At 51.5% G+C, this 16,425-nt stretch overlaps 2 protein-coding genes across 5 annotated transcripts in view; one reads left to right on the plus strand and one right to left on the minus strand.

The window, feature by feature from the left end:
* Window positions 1-6,220, minus strand: part of CLSTN3 (calsyntenin 3) — a 31,248-nt gene extending 25,028 nt beyond the window's left edge. The window contains exons 1-4 of one of the 2 annotated variants that reach the window (XM_053556167.1): window positions 6,126-6,220; window positions 2,126-2,248; window positions 1,519-1,714; window positions 119-327 (exon numbers count right to left, since the gene is read on the minus strand). In XM_053556167.1, coding sequence (XP_053412142.1) covers window positions 119-327; window positions 1,519-1,714; window positions 2,126-2,201 — 481 coding nt within the window. In that variant the 5' untranslated portion in view covers window positions 2,202-2,248; window positions 6,126-6,220. Of the gene's footprint in view, window positions 1-118; window positions 328-1,518; window positions 1,715-2,125; window positions 2,249-4,501; window positions 5,296-6,125 lie in introns of those variants that run through there. The other variant, XM_053556166.1, reaches the window with a different exon arrangement.
* An 84-nt stretch (window positions 6,221-6,304) lies between these two features.
* Window positions 6,305-11,585, plus strand: RBP5 (retinol binding protein 5). Of its 3 annotated transcripts, none has more exons than XM_053556169.1 (4): window positions 6,305-6,550; window positions 6,821-6,999; window positions 9,661-9,762; window positions 10,240-11,585. In XM_053556169.1, exons 1-4 carry the CDS (start codon window positions 6,478-6,480, stop codon window positions 10,291-10,293), a joined length of 408 nt encoding a protein of 135 aa, XP_053412144.1. In that variant the 5' UTR covers window positions 6,305-6,477; the 3' UTR covers window positions 10,294-11,585. The 3 variants fall into 3 exon arrangements, with proteins under 3 accessions (XP_053412144.1, XP_053412145.1, XP_053412143.1); XM_053556170.1 differs by lacking the exon at window positions 10,240-11,585 and adding an exon at window positions 9,902-10,227 and having other exon boundaries at window positions 6,337-6,474; XM_053556168.1 differs by lacking the exon at window positions 10,240-11,585 and adding an exon at window positions 9,902-10,222 and having other exon boundaries at window positions 6,337-6,550.
* Window positions 11,586-16,425: the final 4,840 nt, after the last annotated feature.

Below are 16,425 nucleotides of genomic sequence, written 5' to 3' on the forward strand. Positions count from 1 at the left end.
GTCTGGGAGCAGAAGACTTCACATCTGGGGAGGAGGTAAGATAAGAGTCTGAGGTGCATCCTGAGGGATGTAGGCACCCAAGGGCTGGGCAGCTGGGGAAGGCAGGGGCTGGACTCACCGTCATTGTCAATGAGGAAGGGAGTGTTGGGTGTGAGAATCTCATAGTAGCAGATCTGGCTGTATTGGGGAGAGCAGTCGCCATCGATGGCTTCCACACGCAGGATGCGGTCATACAGCTTCCCCTCTGTCACTGCGGCACGGTATAGCCGCTCCACAAACACTGGGGCAAACTCATTCACATCATTGACCCGCACATGCACAGTAGCCCTGCACATACCAGAGTGGGAGGAGGACAAGGACGCATCAGCCGGCCTCCATATGACACACGGATGCACCAAAACACAGAGAGGTGCAGGAATCTCAACAGGGAATCAGAGGGAGCCCATCTATCCCTCTGACCAAGGCAGTCACCAACAGGGCACTGGGCAAGGGAGAGGCCCAAGGAAGGGTGATTGGTGAGGGCAAAGATGTGAGGAGTGAGCCCTGAGGGAAAACAGGAGCCAATTTGATGACTTCTATACAGAATGGCCATAGCTTAGAGTTAGGGGGTAGGCACAAAATCCAGCAGGTCCTTCTTTCATGACTGTTAGAGCCAATGGGATAATCAAGAAAAATGCAGAGTAAATGCCAAATTAAAGCCTGCCATAAAAAAGGAGATGGTCCAAAAGTCATAAGTCCTATGACACTCCTGAGTAGTGTGTGTGAGCTGTGTGCTGCCCTCTGTGTATGTGGTGACAGGTGTGTGTCTGGATGGCCTTTCCTAATCCTGTACCCACCAGGGCAAGCTGGGTCCAGACCCTTCATGCTGAACTGTGCCACTAGCCAAGATCTAGGTCCCCAGGGCCCAGAGGCAAAAGTCCTATCTCCAAAAAAGGAAACTGAGTCACAAGAAGTATTTCTATCTCTAGTGCCCCTTATGGCCCAGACCCAACCCTCTATCTTCCCTGCCTACCCTTGCCTATAGCCTCTTGTGTGTGTTATTAACATGATCATGTGTGTGATGAGCTCTGCAAATAGACCAGAGAGGGCAGATGAAAGGAATCTGGATGTGCACTGAATGTGTCCATCTTCTCCCTTCTTGTTCTCATCACACCTCCCATGCATTGAGCCCTCTACCACGTGGCAGGCACTGTGCTGCATGTTTATAACACAAACCTTCTCCTTTAATCTTCACAGCAACCTTATGAAGTAAGTACGATCACTGTCTCCATTTTACAGATAAGGAAAAGCAGGTCCGGAGGGCTAAGGTACCCAAGGTCATAAGAGGCAGAGGCAAGATTAGATCCCACTAAACTCTACTATGTGTTTCTATCTCCTTGACTGAAGGGCCCTAAACCCTAAGAATAGCAGGGAGTGGGTAGATATCTAATGCTGGCATGGAAAGAGGACAGCGAGGGGGCTTGGGAACAGGGAGGAGGGCCCTGTGGCACATGGGGTGGTGGACAAGGACCTCCTCACTTGTGGGACTTCTTGGTGTTGGCCCCGTCAGGGCCCTCGCCACAGTCGTAGGCCTGGATGGTGAAGGTGTGCTCCTTCTGGGCCTCGCAGTCCACAGGCTCCTTGGCCCGGATCAGCCCTTCTCCTGTTGCCTTGTCCAGGATCACGGCCTCAAAGGGCACCCCAGACCCATGGAGCCGGAAGCCGCAGATCTCACCTGGCAAAGGGGGGCAGAGAGGAGTAAGACTCCTGCACCACCTGTTTGCATCTCCTTCCCGCCAGCAGCCTCCCTACCTGGGGCCAGCTCTGCCTCTCCCCCACAAACCTCTTTCCCTCCTCCTGCAGGCAGAAAGTGTTAATTATCAAACATACAGCTTCCCTAAGCAGCAGCCTCCAGGCCTGAGATCTGGCAAAGCTCTGATGTGTTTAACCACAGCCTGCTACATCCTTCCCTCACTGGCATCCATGGCTCAATTTCCATTCTTCAGTGGAGCCCATTTCTCACCTTGAACGGACTTCTTCCACTTTCCCCAGGCCTTTTCCCCACTTCCCCTCCATCCTTTGCTCTTGGCCCTCCTACCTGTTTTTCTCTTACCTACCCTGCCTTGTTGTTCCCATGCCCAATTACCTGCATAGCGCAAGGGGGCATCCTTATCCAAGGCGAAGAGAGGTGGGTTCAGCAGGACTGTGTTGTCATTCTCCATGACGATACCTTGGTATTCTGCCTCGATCCATGGCTTATGCTTGTTGGCTAGCCCCACCCCAGGGAGAAGAGAGGAAGCACCTGTGAGCAGGACACCATCCCTACACCAACCCTCATCAACCTAGACAACTCACACCCAGCACCATCACCCTTCCTACCCTCTGTGGGAGCACCTTGCATTAGAGAGGACTGAGGACAAGAAATCTGCTACTAAAGGAGTCCAAGGGTCTGCAGGAGGTCCCAGCCTCCTCCCATAGCAGGATTGATAGTTTCCATGGCAACAACCTGCCCTGGGGGGAAGAGGACCACTATCTCCCCTGGGAAACCACAGTGGGGCGTGGGGAGAGTGGAGAACTTTCTTTAGGGAATTCACATGCTGGAGACTGGAGACTGGGGACTAAGGGAGCAGTGGGGGCCGTCAGAAGGAAGATGTTAAGGGCAGAGTCAAAGCCAGAAAAAGAAGATCTAGAAGTTTCCTGAGATTCTGATTGTTTATCTGCCTCCCCATCCCATTTCTGCCCTTCTTCCAGTCAAGCCCCAACCTAAGGCCATTCCCCCAGAGCAGAGGAAGAGGAGAGAGTAGAAAAGAAAAGATATATAGGACAGAGGGAGGGCGACAGAGAGGGGCAGGGATGGAGCAGAGGAATCGATGCCAAATGACTAGACCCAGCAGAGCTGACATCCTAAGGGATTAAAGAGCTGGCCTAGAAACATGACCAATCCCTTCCCTGATTTCCACCCCACACCCAAGAGACCACATTCAAAACCAGCACATTTCTACGTCCTCTGCAAGGCCATAAAATCCTACACTCCCTGAACCCCTCTTTGTATACAAACCTTTGGCTTAATCTCAAGTCTTGTGTACCCTACCCCTCTTCCCTGAATCCATTCAAGCTGGATGTGGATTCAGACTCCAGATCTCCCCACTTCCTCAACAGGCCCAATCTCCTGTGAGCCTGGTGAGGTGGCCATGGGGCAGCAAAGCATGTTTTCTCTTCCACATCACCCCCCTTCCCCAACCTCTACTGCTCGCTCCATCTAATCTCACTGTGCCCACACCCAGGCTGCCCAAGCACATCCATGATGGCATCAGAGGGACACTGAGTCACCAAAGGGCACCCCACCCCCAGTACCTCACAGTGAGCAAGAAATCCTGACATCCACCCTCCCCTCCAGCTACAGCCCAAAAGCCTGGCATCCGAGGCTTTCCTGCTGATGACCACCATAGCCTTTTCCCTGAGGGCTAAGGAGAGAGCCACAAGATGGTGCACAGGAGGCGGCACAGGAAGTGGCAGGAGGCTGAGAACCAAGCTGAGGTCAAAGACTGAGGTGGGAGCTCCAGCCATCTGGGGTAATACATTCAGAGGGCAGAGCGCCTGCTACCTGGCTCATCCCTGTGCCCCTGTTTCCTGTCAGGGTCTTTAAGCCTCTGCCTCCCCACACCTCTCCCCTTAGCCCCTCTGTCTCTTTGGGTCATCCCCTTTCAAAAACTCCTGGGCTACCTGTCTCTTCCTTGCCTCTCTCCTCTACCCCCTTCTCACCTTTTTTCTTGATTTTCCTCTCATTCCTTCCTGTTTTTCAGCCTCCACCTTTACCCTCTCCCACGCCTCACCTCCTGTCTTCCCCTTCTCAGCTTTCCCTCTCACCACTCCTTAGCGCCCCACACACACCCACTTCTGCCCTTTTCTGCCTAGCTCCACCATCTCCACCTACCTGAGCCCTCTGCCCCCAAGCCCTTCCTCCCTCCGGCAACCTCCCCCGGTTGAATTTATCTACTGTCTGCCAGAGAGGGCAGCTCTGGTAACCCACAGCCCAGCTGATGCAGGCATGGGGTATGAATGCAGAGGAACACGGAAAAACATACGTGCTCCGAATTGCAGAGCTGCAATGAACAGTTTCTCCCCAGGATAGGATGGAAGCGAACCAGATGGATATGCCACACACCCTTAGCATGCGCGCACCCCAGTGAAAACGGAGGAGAACCACTGAGAGATGCATATTACCCCTCACGGGCAAATCCCTCTGAGACCCCAGAGAGCTACCAAGTCGAGGAATTGGGAGGGGTGGAAATAGAGACTCCAGGACAGAAGCAAGATGACCAGCAGAAGCAGCACATGGGAAGGATGGACCAGAGAAGAGGATGTGGCGAGGGGGGATTGAAGGAGAGGACAGGAGAGCAGGGTTGGGAAAGGATGGGAAGGCGAACCACCCGAAGAAGAGACAGACACCTGTCATGTGCCAGACAGCCTCAACACCTCCTTCCTGCCTTACCCCCACGTCTTCTGCCCCCACCTCACTCACCTTTGTTACTGGAGCAAGACGGGAGCAAGGAGGCCAGCAAGAGGGGCAGCAGCGGGAGCGCCATGGTGCAGAGTGGGGTAGGGAAAGGCCGGCGACTGGGAGCCTTGAGCTCGCTTATTCCACCCTGGGGTGGGGGGTGGGGGTCGCAGGGGCCCTCAGAGGAGAAGAGGGAAAGAGGAGGACAGCAAGGTAGTGACAGGAGGCTACCGCCCACACTTGTCCACAGAGCAGACCGGGGCAGATCCCAGTCTGGGTGGCTGAGCCGAGGACTTGCAGGAGCTCCCGGTTCCCTCCGAGCCCTGCGTCCTCACTCTCACTCCCACCCCATCCCCTCTACTGCAGGATGACGTCAGCACAGCCAGGCAAGGATTGACAGGGCCGCTGGCCAATCAGGTGGCTGGGTGGGCCAGGTGCTGCAGGGTGGGAGGGAGCCAATGGGACTGGGGGGTTAGGGCGGGAGAGTGTTAGGGCTTTTTCCCTTGACTGCAATTTGAGGGAGCAAGTCAACTGCGGGGGTTGGGGAGGAAGCTGGAGAGCCATAGAGGGGGTGGGAAATAAAAGGGACATTAGGGGAAGGGAGAAGCGAGAAGCTAAGGAGTGCGCAGGGGAGACGTCAACGGAGACCTGAGGGCGGGGAGGAGAGGCAGCATCCACGTCACCCCGCCCCCCAACTCTGCATTAGCCTCTTTTTACAGCCTATTCCATCAGCAAGTCCCTGCTGCGTGCCTTCTGGGAGCTGTGAAGTAAAACCCTCAGTCTGAGAAATCCTGGCATTTCTGTTTCCAGCCCAGATCTCGGAGGAAGCCACTGGACGGTCCACAGGAAGATGGAAAGGCTCGGGACCGGAGGAAGGGTGATATTTGTGCACCCCTCACACGCATAGGACACTTGTCAGGACATCCCACCACCAGCTGGAATATCAGGCCCTGTTTTCCCACTGCTTACCCTCCCTACCTTTCTCGCCCTAAATTTCTCACTTTAAACCATGATAAACCAAACCCAGTCGATTCTGAAGCCCGACAAGTTGGTGGTTTGAGAGAGAACTGGACAGCTGGGAGCAGAGCACACAATAATTTAGGGCCCCCATCCCACCCTTGGTGAATGCATCTGGTAAGCATGGGCTGTCCACAGGCTGAGGGCTAAGGGTGATGGTATCATCCGTGACTCAGAAGAAGAGAAAAACCCTGGGTTCCAAACCAAAGGGTAAAATTCTCCAGAATGCAAACCAAACTCCTCCCCAGCCTTCTGCTCTGGACTTTGAACGTAACACCCTATCAGGCTGGCTCTGTGCTTCGGAAGAACAATTTCTCTGCCCCCCTCCTAATGGCCTTATAGGACCAACAGTCTGGGATACCTGTTTGGGGTCCCAGTTCAGCAAACTAAGAGAGCTATGGGGGCCGGCGCTCCAGGGTGTTCCTCACTGTGGCTTCTGGCCAGCTGGCTGTCCACACTTCCTCCCCTCACACCTTTCAAGACCCCAAACTTAGTCTCAGGATCTCAGGATATTGTTAGAACTCATCTTCACCCCAGCCAGACCAGCCACAGCTGCCCCCAAGAAAAAACTGACCCCCAGACCCTGGGGCAGTTCTCAACCCTGCCAGAAAAAAGGGGGGTGGAAACTAACCTTCAGAAAGGCTCAGGTTTTGGATGACTGATAGTCCCAGACGCTGCTTCAGGTTCCTTCCTCAGGAAAAGCCTAGGTCAGGCACACTTTGCCAAGTCCCTGCCCCTCCTTTAGGCTGCAGACATCAGCTCCAAATTCATCATTAGAGGTAGGGAGGAAGTCTGGAAGGGACTCTTATTTCAACAGGGCCCCCAGCCCTATAAAAGCACTAGTAATCGCCTTTCCACACTTCTGTGTGTGTGGAGCTGGCCTGGAGTTTCCCACCTCACCTACCAGACAACTCCTTCTCCCTCCTCAGCCTGTCTCCTATCTTCTCCCGAAACCTTCATCTTCATCTCTGCCAACCCAGGCAATGCCTCCCAACCTCACTGGCTACTACCGCTTTGTCTCTCAGAAGAACATGGAGGATTACCTGCAAGCCCTAAGTAACAGGGGCCTTACCCTCCCAGACCCCTTGTGCTCCCCCCTCTTCCCTTTCCCTTCCTGCTTCCCTTCTCCCCAGGGAGAAGGGGGAGTGCTGGGGTTAGATATTGTGGTTCAGACAGCTGGCACCTGCCTTGGAATCCATTTCTAATGAGGGGCATTGCTACGAGGGGGTAAATCCCACACCCTGTGGGAAAGCCCTGAGGTGCCACTGCAGATGGGGCAGCTCCTGGCTGGCAGGTAGGCCCCTTGCTAATAGTAAGTCCCCACAGACATTAACATGGCTCTGCGGAAGATAGCACTGCTGCTGAAGCCAGACAAGGAGATCGACCATCAGGGCAACCACATAACAGTGAAGACTCTCAGCACCTTCCGCAACTATGCTGTGGAATTTGAGGTGGGAGTCGAGTTTGAGGAGGACTTGAGGATCGTGGATGGACGAAAATGCCAGGTACTTCTCCTCAGGCTGGGGGTCAGGGGTGCTGTGGTATTGTACAAGCAGGTTGCTCCTAACAATCTAAGGCAAAACAAAGTGACTTGTGCAGCCACAGCCAGGAAAATGATCACCACAGCGAGCCATAGGGTCCCAAGGATACCCACCTCTAGGACTAATGGGTCCTCATGCTCCCCCACTCTCTCCTACTTCCCCAGCCCTCTTATCACTAGCCAAAAGTACAGAGGGCAGGTTCCCCCAGGTCAATGGGCAAACACTTGCTCACCTTCCAGCCTGTGTTACCCAGATTCTCTTTTACTAACCCTATAACCCCACTCTCCTGCCTTTCTTTCTACTTGCATGTTCTTTCTTGGCCTCTTTTGCAAACCCTAGTCCCCATATTAATCCCTTAAACTGGAGTTTCTCTGCAGAGTTTTGTACTTGACCTTCTCTTTCTTTTTTGCATGCTATCCATGAACCAAATCATCTATACCCATGCTTTCTGCTACCATCTATGAACTGCACTTGACATACATTCTCCAACCAGAGCTATCTCCCACACTCTAAGGCAATGTTTCCAACTGCCTGTGGCCCTCCATATCCATAGGTTCTACATCTGCAGATGCAACCAACCACAGATGGAAAATATTTGTGTAAAAAAAAAAAAGTAAACAATACAAAAACAAAAAATATGCAAAACAACACAGTATAATAGTATTTACATAGCATTTATACTGCATTCAGTATTAGAAGTAATCTAGAGATGATTTAAAGTGTACACATAGGTTATCTGCAAATACAAAGCCATTTTATTCCACAGATTTGGGCAGGGTATCCTGGAACCAATTTTCATTTGAATGCCCCAGGGTTAAACTAAAATTCCTTCCTATCTAGTAAATATAAAACCTACTCTGCTTTTCCATTTACTGTCTCCTTTAATGGCCATATCAAGCCACACCGGAGACCTGAGAGTCCCAGTCAGTATCCAATCTCCTTACCTCTGTGCCCCCAACACACACACACGCATACCCCACATCTAATTGGTAAAGAAGTCTTTATAGCTTTTCTGCACTATCCAATATAGCAGCTACCAACTTCATATGCCTATTCAACATTTGAAATCTAACTAATCCAAATCAAGATATGCTGAAAAGTATAAAATACACACTGGATTTTAAGATAGTACCAAAAGAAAAGAGAGAGAGAGAGAGAATGTAAAGCACATCAGACATTTTTATATTGATCACATGTTGAAATTATAATATTTTTAATATTTTAGATTAAATAAAATGTTATTTTATTTAAATTAATTTCACCTGTTTCTTTTTATTTTTCTAATGTGGCTCCTAGAAATGTTTAAATTATATATGTGACTTGCACTTATAACACATTTTATTTCTTTTTTTTTTTTGGAGACAGAGTCTCACATTGTCGCCCTTGGTAGAATGTTTCCCTTGGTAGAGTGCAGTGCTGTCATAGCTCATAGCAACCTCAAAAGCGATTCTCTTGCCTCAGCTCAAGCGATTCTCTTGCCTCAGCCTCCCAAGTAGCCGGGACTACAGGCACCCACCACAGCATTCAGCTATTTTTAGAGACGAGGTCTCAGCATGGCTCAGGCTGGTCTCTAACCTGTGAGCTCTGGCAATCCACCCGCCTTGGCCTCCCAAGTGCTAGGATTATAGGCGTGAGCCACTGCACCCTGCCGACACGTTTCTATCAAACATCAGTCTTCCAAATGGCTTTCATCTGTTCTTTCCTAGCCTTTTAAACTATCACCACCTTAATTCATGCCCTCATTTCTCACCTGAACTGGCTCTCAGTTTTAACTTTTCTCTATTCTCATCCCTGTATACCATAGCCACAGGGTCTATCTAAAATATAAATGTGACCTTGTCATGCTTTCAGAGTCAATCTCTTAAATTCCAAATAAAGTTCATATACCTAATGTGGTACAAAAGGGTCTTTGTGAACCAGCTCTTCATTTGCCTTTCCCACATCCACCCTAGGTTAGAAGACCTCAGAACTATTTGCCCTTATTTCTTACCTCTATGCTATTTCTTTCCTTGCCAGAAATGTCACATTGTCTCCGATCTAATTACCTCTTAACTTCCTTGAAGACTCTGCTCTTCCTTCCTGACTCCCATCCTATACTCTTGCCTGGTACTATAGACACCTGTTTACTAATCCTCCATCTGTTCAAGTCTCTGAGCTCCTTGGTTAGCAGAGGGGACTTGGAATGCCCAAGCCCAGAGAGGTTGATCCTTCATTTTAAAGGACACTTCAGCTGTTCTTGAAACTGAGAAAGAGTAGAAAAGAGATTGCCCTGCAGGATTCCCAACCTATCTCTCTTCTTTCCCACAAGTCCCTCCAGATTAGCCACAGGTATTCAGAGGACAAACTCCCCAATCTTATCACCCTCTCCCCAACTTCACTTCCTGTTATCCTGCTCTACCCCTACTCTCCCCCAAAGGTCACTGCAGATAACTCTGGGCCCTTAGGTAGCCTTTAAGGGAGGGGAGGGGAGTCCTGCGAAATGAGGGCAGCTCCTTCACTCGAAACATAAGACTGGAGCAGACAGAATCTGCTGGGGGTGGGGATGGGGGGCTAGCCACAATGAGTTCGGAAGCATTTGAGGCATCCTGCCCCTCAGTCCTCCTTTGTTCCCGCTTTCCCCTGTAGACCATAGTGACCTGGGAAGAGGAGCAGCTGGTGTGTGTGCAGAAAGGGGAGGTCCCCAACCGAGGCTGGAGACACTGGCTGGAGGGAGAGAAGTTGTATCTGGTAACCTGGGAGAGGACTGGGGGCTGGGGGGGTGTCACACATGGGAGTGGCTGGGAGAAGGGCCTCCTGGTAGGTGCATCCCCTTACCCAAACCACACAGTTCTGCGACTCTACCCCCAATCCCACTTCTCCTTCCAAGGAAGGGTCCAAAGAGGGAAAACAAAAGCCTCAGGAAGAGCAGGAAGAGGAAGAACTAGAGTGGCCATGGTGGGACCTGGCTAGTCCTCAGATGGAGACCCATAAATTATAACTGCAGTGATGGAGACTTCACCCACTTCACATCCCCTAACCTAGCCACCTCCCTTCCTGTGGGGTGAAAAGTTGAAGATTTGAAATAATAATACAATTCCTCATGCATCAAATACTGTAGTAGCTGTATCCTGAAGGATTACATGGAGGTCAAGAACTTTGAAAAAGGAACTCCAGCTGGCAAGAACCCTTTTTCTCTCTCTCTCCTCATTCTTCCTCTGTTCCCAGGAACTGACGGCAAGGGATGCAGTGTGTGAGCAGGTCTTCAGGAAGATCAGATAACCAGACAGGAGCAGAGGCCCCTCCAACAACATTGGTCCACAGACCCCTCTTGCTTTTGGCCCCTTTAAGCCTGGATTATGCCAGGTCTACAGTCCCCCATACCCTCCCTCTGGGTTCCTTCCTCATCCCTCCATGTTAATCTGTAACTTGCAGTCCCTGGACCAAAGTCTTCTCTTTCTCACACTTCACTGCCTAGGAGTGACCTCATTTCCAGGTCAAGGTCTGGCTTCCTGGTTGAAAAAAATGGCAAAGGGCAATGGCCCTTGAGAATAACCAGTCTTGACTGTCCCAGGTTCACTCAGGCTCTCATTTTCCTTCTCAGGAAGAAATAAGCTTTGGGCATTTGGGGGTTAGAGAAAATTCTATCCTGGTGGACCTTTTGGAAAACCATGACTGGGTGCTCGCTTCGGCAGCACATATACTAAAATTGGAAAACCGTGACTGGGGTTCCAGAATTTAAACAGGAGCTATTGGGCTAGTCTTTTTGTGCTCTTCTTTGTCCTTATTCTTGAGAAACCTCCTGTGCTCAATAGATAGAGCCAGGCTCTAGGCATGCCTCCCTGCCACCCCATCCCCCAGGGCTCAACAGACTCTCTGACATCTGAAGGCATCCTGGCTACCTTATACTTCCATCCCACATGTTGGGGAAGAGGGATGGGACTGGTCAAGACCTTTGTCCAGTGCCAGGGGAGGTGGGGCGCTTCTCACTAGTGACCTGGCCTCCATGGCTGCCCTGAAAGCCCAGAAAAGACTGAAAAGGGAAGCAGCCAGAGATGCCAAGGGGTGAAAAGATGAGGGATATGAGGTGGAAGGCAACCAGAGGAGAAGCCCAGGAGGTCCCACTAGAGGGACCGTCTGCTCAAAAGCCAGCAAAGCTAGAGGCAGGGGGAGCTGAGGAGAGCAAGGCCCCTCCTCTAGGGTCCCAGAGTCTGGGCTGCCTTGGAAAACAGCCCAGAAGGGTGGGGCTGTTTCAGGGTTATGGCCAGCTCCAGCCTCTGGCCTCTTCCCCACCTCTGAGGCCCTGGTTCCTTCAGAATAAAAGTCCCATGGGGCAAGTATCAGAGAAAAGGGCTCAATGTGGAGGTGGGGACAGAAGCTGGTGGGTGGAAGAGTTGAGAGTTTGGAAAGTCCCTGGCTCCACTGGATTATCACTCTTGGCCCCTCTTCCTGTAATGACCAGGCCTCCTAGAAAAAGCCTTATAGAGAAAAGACGGTTACTGGGGCTCTGGACAAGAAGAAATATACTGACCCCACCAAACACCTTGGAATAAATTTGGAAAAGAAAGAAAAGAACTCAGAGTTGAACTGAATAGCTTATTTTCTGCCCCCCTTCCCCAATATCTGTAGAAGTCCCTAGCACAGTGGGGGAGTGGAGGGCCCTCTGGCAGTCACCAGCAGAAGCTCTGAGGGCAGCCAGCTTCTACCTCGTCCCTTTCCCAGGCACAGGAAGATGCTTCATGTGCACTTGCCCACTGCCCAAGTTTCCAGGTCAGCACAGTGTCCTGCCTCTTGAGTTCTTGGTGCATGTACAAGACTTTCCCCACAGGGCAGTGCCTATGGCTCAGTGGGTAGGGCGTTTGCCCTATATACCAAGGGTGGCAGGTTCAAACCTGGCCCCAGCCAAACTGCAACAAAAAACCAGCCAGGCGTTGTGGTGGGCCCTTGTAGTCCCAGCTTCTCAGGAGGCTGAGGCAAGAGAGTTGCCTAAGCCCAGGAGTGGGAGGTTGCTGTGTGACTCCATGGCACTCTACCGAGGGTGATAAAATGAGACTCTCTCTACAAAAAAAAAGACTTTCCCCATAGACAGTCCTCCATGCCCTTCATGTTGGTCCAAAGGGCCTAAACTCAAGAGCTTGTAAGTCTCCATGATGGCTTTAAGACTCAAGCTAGAATGGGCTCAGACCCTCAAAACTCTCTGTGACATGGGTGTCCAGACCATGGGCACTCAGGTCCCCATCCTCCACTCAGCCACACCTTTCCAAGAGCCAGAACCCAGCAAAAGACCTGGAAGACACCCCTGGGAACAGGAGGATGGGGGAAGACTGAGCAGTTGCAGACACATCTCCAGGGGGTGGGAGCCTGACTCCTGAGACTATAGGAAGCCAGAGCTGCTGCTTCCCCTGTGGGCAAGAGGGGGCATTACTCATTCCAGTGGAAGCCAGACATCTTGAAATTCAATCCTCCCTTATCCACAAGCTTCTTGGATGGTCCACTCCCCACCCCACACACATGCACACACATAACCCAGACCCAACCCCGCACACTCATCCTCATATGACACCCTTCATTCAAACCAGGCTCCATTCATTTTTCAGAGGGACAAGATCATTGCTGGGGAACCAGTGAGTGAGTGAAGAAGGCAGTGGAGGCCACAATGGCCACAGACGGGCGGGTCCCATGCCATGTCCTCCCCAGGCCACACAAAGTTGTGTAGTTCACTTTGTTGACCAGAGTCTTACATCCCAGGGATATGATCAGAAATCCAAAATGTTTATTTCCATGTGAAACAGAATAACTGTACTCTGTAAGCCAGCCCAGTGCCAGGCCCCTACCCCACTCCCTCACCACCAGGCAAGGTAGCACTACAAACAACTTTGCCCCAACTTCAAATGACTCTTTCGCCTATGCTAAAGGATTTGGGCTCCCTGCTTCCTGGGAGTCCCAAGAGGAAGCAGAGCAGCAAAGTCTAGCCTTGTGCCCCTCCCCACCTGTTCTACATCTCCCAGGGCCACCATCTGGCCACAGCCCCCATGCCCACATGTCCATACTTGTATGTTGAAAGGAGCTCAGGTATGGGGGCAAGACATGATTGCAAGAGGGACTTTACCTAACAATTGCAATCAGTGTAACTGGCTTATTGTACCCTCAATGAATCCCCAACAATAAAAAAAAAAGAAAGGAGCTCAGGTAAAAGTGGGAACATTCCTCAGCCCTAAAGCACAAAGGCTATCCTAGCCAGGAGTTGGATTTTGTAACATGGTTAGAACCCTCACTAGCAGAAAAGAACCCCTAAAGGCCACCCAAATCCTAGATTCCAAGAGATAACAGAGATGGGGCAATTTGGGCCCCTTTCCCTCAGCCTAATGTTACCTCCATAAGAAGCAGGAGCTGCATCTGATCTAGGCTTAAGTACCCAGAGTTAAGAGGCCTAAGATCTCTGGAGGATGATGATTGAGGGTAAGAGGCTTCTCTACCCCTCCAGCAACCCCTGCCCTTCCACAGGAAGGTCTTTATCCTCTGGAGCCTGCTGCCCCTCCCAGCCTGGAGACTGCTTCCTATACTTCCACCTGGCACTCCAGGAAGTCTCCCCTGACTCCCCCTTCCCCAGCAAAACCCCCTTAGTCATGAGACCCCTGTGCTCTCAGGGTCCCTGGGAACTGACCTGGAGCCATCCAGGGCTGTGTCTATAATTATAGACAGGCAAGGATAAGGGAGACCTTAAAGGTACAGCAGTAGGTGATGGGGCAAGAGGTCGGGAGACCTGGTGGGCAAATCCAGGAGGTCCAAGAAGGACTCTGAAGTGACTGGACTGGGTTTGCACGGAGGGCAAAAGGAAAGAAACAACAGTGGTGGCCAAGACCGCTGAGGTCAGAGGTGCAATAAATACCCAGAGAACTCTGTCTGGACATTGGTCAGAATAGGCACCCACGAGGCCAACCTCCTCTCCCCCCAGATCTCAGCCAATTCTAATAGGCTGGGATTGCTGCATGAGCCCCTGTTTTCACACTGAGGACTCACCCCCACCAGAAGCTGCTTAGGTTCCAGGGGTATGATATGGAGCTGACCTTCCACACTCACACTTTCATTAAGAAGGCCCTTTCTCAAGGGCTCCCTGGCCTACCTTCTACCTGAGAGTAAGCTTCCTGCCTCCCCCACCCCACACATTCCCTCTGCCTTCATTTTATTCTGGCCACTAGGGAGAGGGAGCAGCCCTCAGAACCTGTTCTGTCCCCAATGAGGAGTCCCCAAGCAGAGGGTCACCAGCATGGCCATGGGTTCATGGATAAATCACTTACCTCAGAGGCTCTAGATCAGTGGTTCTCAACCTTCCTAATGCCGTAGCACTTAAATACAGTTCCTGTGGGTCACAACCCACAGGTTGAGAACTGCTGCTCTAGATAGACCTAAAATGGCACTCAAAATTGGGAGGGAGCACTGCAGAGTGGTCAGATGAGCAGGCTTTGGTGTCAAGCTGCTACTTGTTATTAGTTGCATGAGCATAAACAAGTCACCAACCGTCAGCAAATAAGCCATATTTGCCAGTCATACAAGGCAATACCAAGAGTTCTTCCTCCTGGGGATTTTGTGACAATTCCATGTACACTCAGCAGAGTGCCCGGAACAGAGCAGGCACTGGCTGACATAGCTATCATTACTTCCTTGTTTTATTCCTCATATCTTTGTTTGATGACTGAAATTCTCTTAAGTGGAAGTAAAGCCTTCCGTTCTTTAGTTAAGAATAAGGCATCAGCTGCCACTACCCCTGAGGTTACACAATGACACATTTATACCAAAGTGTAAGTGACACCAGAGAATTGGAGCTAGCAACGCCCTCACCTTGGCTGCCAGGCAGGAACATTGTCTGGGGATGGAGGTAAGGGAGATGAAGGGGAGCTCTTGCCTCCCTCAGGGCTCCATACCCAGAGGGTCTCACTGTACCCCACCCATCACTCCCTGATGAGGATGTGTGCACTCCCCCAAATATCACCACCCTGCAGAGCCCCCACTCCAGTGACTGGGCCCTTTCTGCTCCTACCACAGCTTCTCTAGCCCCTGGGCTTTGTTGAGAGAAGACTCCAGTGCAAAGGAGAAGGAACTAAAGCGGGAGGAGGGAGCCCAGGGTGACAGGAGGTGGGGGGTGGAGGGAATGGCAGCTTCCCATCCCCACTGCTCCACCCCCACCTCAGTCCCCCAGGGCTCCCTTCCTACCCTACACTACACACTACACCCCCCTTGGAGATCCCATAAGCCCGCAGTAGTCCCCAGCTGCAGGCACAGCCACTGCCCCTTGACCCTCCCAGCTCCTCAGCCCTGGTCATCACAAATGCTGGATACTGAAACCAGTGCCTATACCTTGCCTTGGAGATGCTTCTCATGCTTTCTTTCTTCTTCCTGAGAGGCCTTTGCTCTCCTGGCCCTGCTCCCCTGCAGAATTTCCCTGTCATCTTTCTGCACTGACAGCTCCAGCCTTTCCTCTGCCCCAGCATGGACCCCACCAGCCCTGCCCTACACATGAGCCAGTAGGTGGAGGGTCTACATAAATGTGAAACAAGCCTTTTTGTTTTGCTTTGTTTTTTGAGACAGAGTCTCACTATGTCATCCTCAGTAGAGTGCTGTGGCATCACAGCTCACAGCAATCTCAAACTCTTTTGCTTCAGCCATTCCCTTGCCTCAGCCAGGCAAGTAGCTGGAACTAGAGGTGCCCACAACAATGCTTGGCTATTTTTTGGTTGTTGTTGTAATTGTTGTTTGGCAGGCCTGGGCTGGGTTCAAACCTGCCAGCTCCAGCGTATGTGGCTGGTGTCCTAGCTGCTGAGCTACAGGCGCCGAGCCTGAACCAAGCCGTTTTTCCTTTCATGCAAATGTGAGTGCCCTATACAAGTCTGTCTTGCACACACCTCCTCACTGTACAGTATGCGGGACCCAATCGGTGTGTGCATCTATCATGTGGCCTTTCCTTTCACTGCCCTCTCTAGCTGCTGAGATCCACCACCTTCCTTCCTCTTTGCTCTGTGCACAGAACAACAGCTGCGGCTTCTTCACTGACCTGAGCAGGTGGCGCAATTCAGAGCTAAAAGCACCACTTTTTTTTTTTTTTTTTTTTTGCCAGGGCTGGGTTTGAACCCACAACCTCCGGCACATGGGGCCGGCGCCCTACCCCTTGAGCCACAGGCACTGCCCCTAAAAGCACCACTTGAGGAGTCACTGCCACTGCCTTGCTGGGTGACCCTGGGCAGATTATTTTGCTTCTGTGTGCCTGTGTTCCCTCACAGGACATGACTGCTCAGCTGTGATGTTCTGTGACTGATCTCTTGTCTTGCCTTTCACACCCACTTCCTCCCTTAGATTCCTCTCCTTTCTTGACTGTTTCCAAAAGAGAATTCCTCGTGTACTTGCTGCAGCTGTAAGGAA

The sequence above is a fragment of the Nycticebus coucang genome, chromosome 12 (assembly GCF_027406575.1).
Source record: "Nycticebus coucang isolate mNycCou1 chromosome 12, mNycCou1.pri, whole genome shotgun sequence".
In the NCBI taxonomy this organism is placed as follows: domain Eukaryota; kingdom Metazoa; phylum Chordata; class Mammalia; order Primates; family Lorisidae; genus Nycticebus; species Nycticebus coucang.

Bases quoted from the DNA above. Each gene is read 5' to 3' on its own strand.
- RBP5 (XM_053556168.1), top strand. From the start codon at position 6,478: ATGCCTCCCAACCTCACTGGCTACTACCGCTTTGTCTCTCAGAAGAAC. The intron at 7,000-9,660 runs GTACTTCTCCTC...TTTCCCCTGTAG, and splicing joins TGGATGGACGAAAATGCCAG to ACCATAGTGACCTGGGAAGA. The intron at 9,763-9,901 runs GTAACCTGGGAG...TCTCCTTCCAAG, and splicing joins AGGGAGAGAAGTTGTATCTG to GAAGGGTCCAAAGAGGGAAA.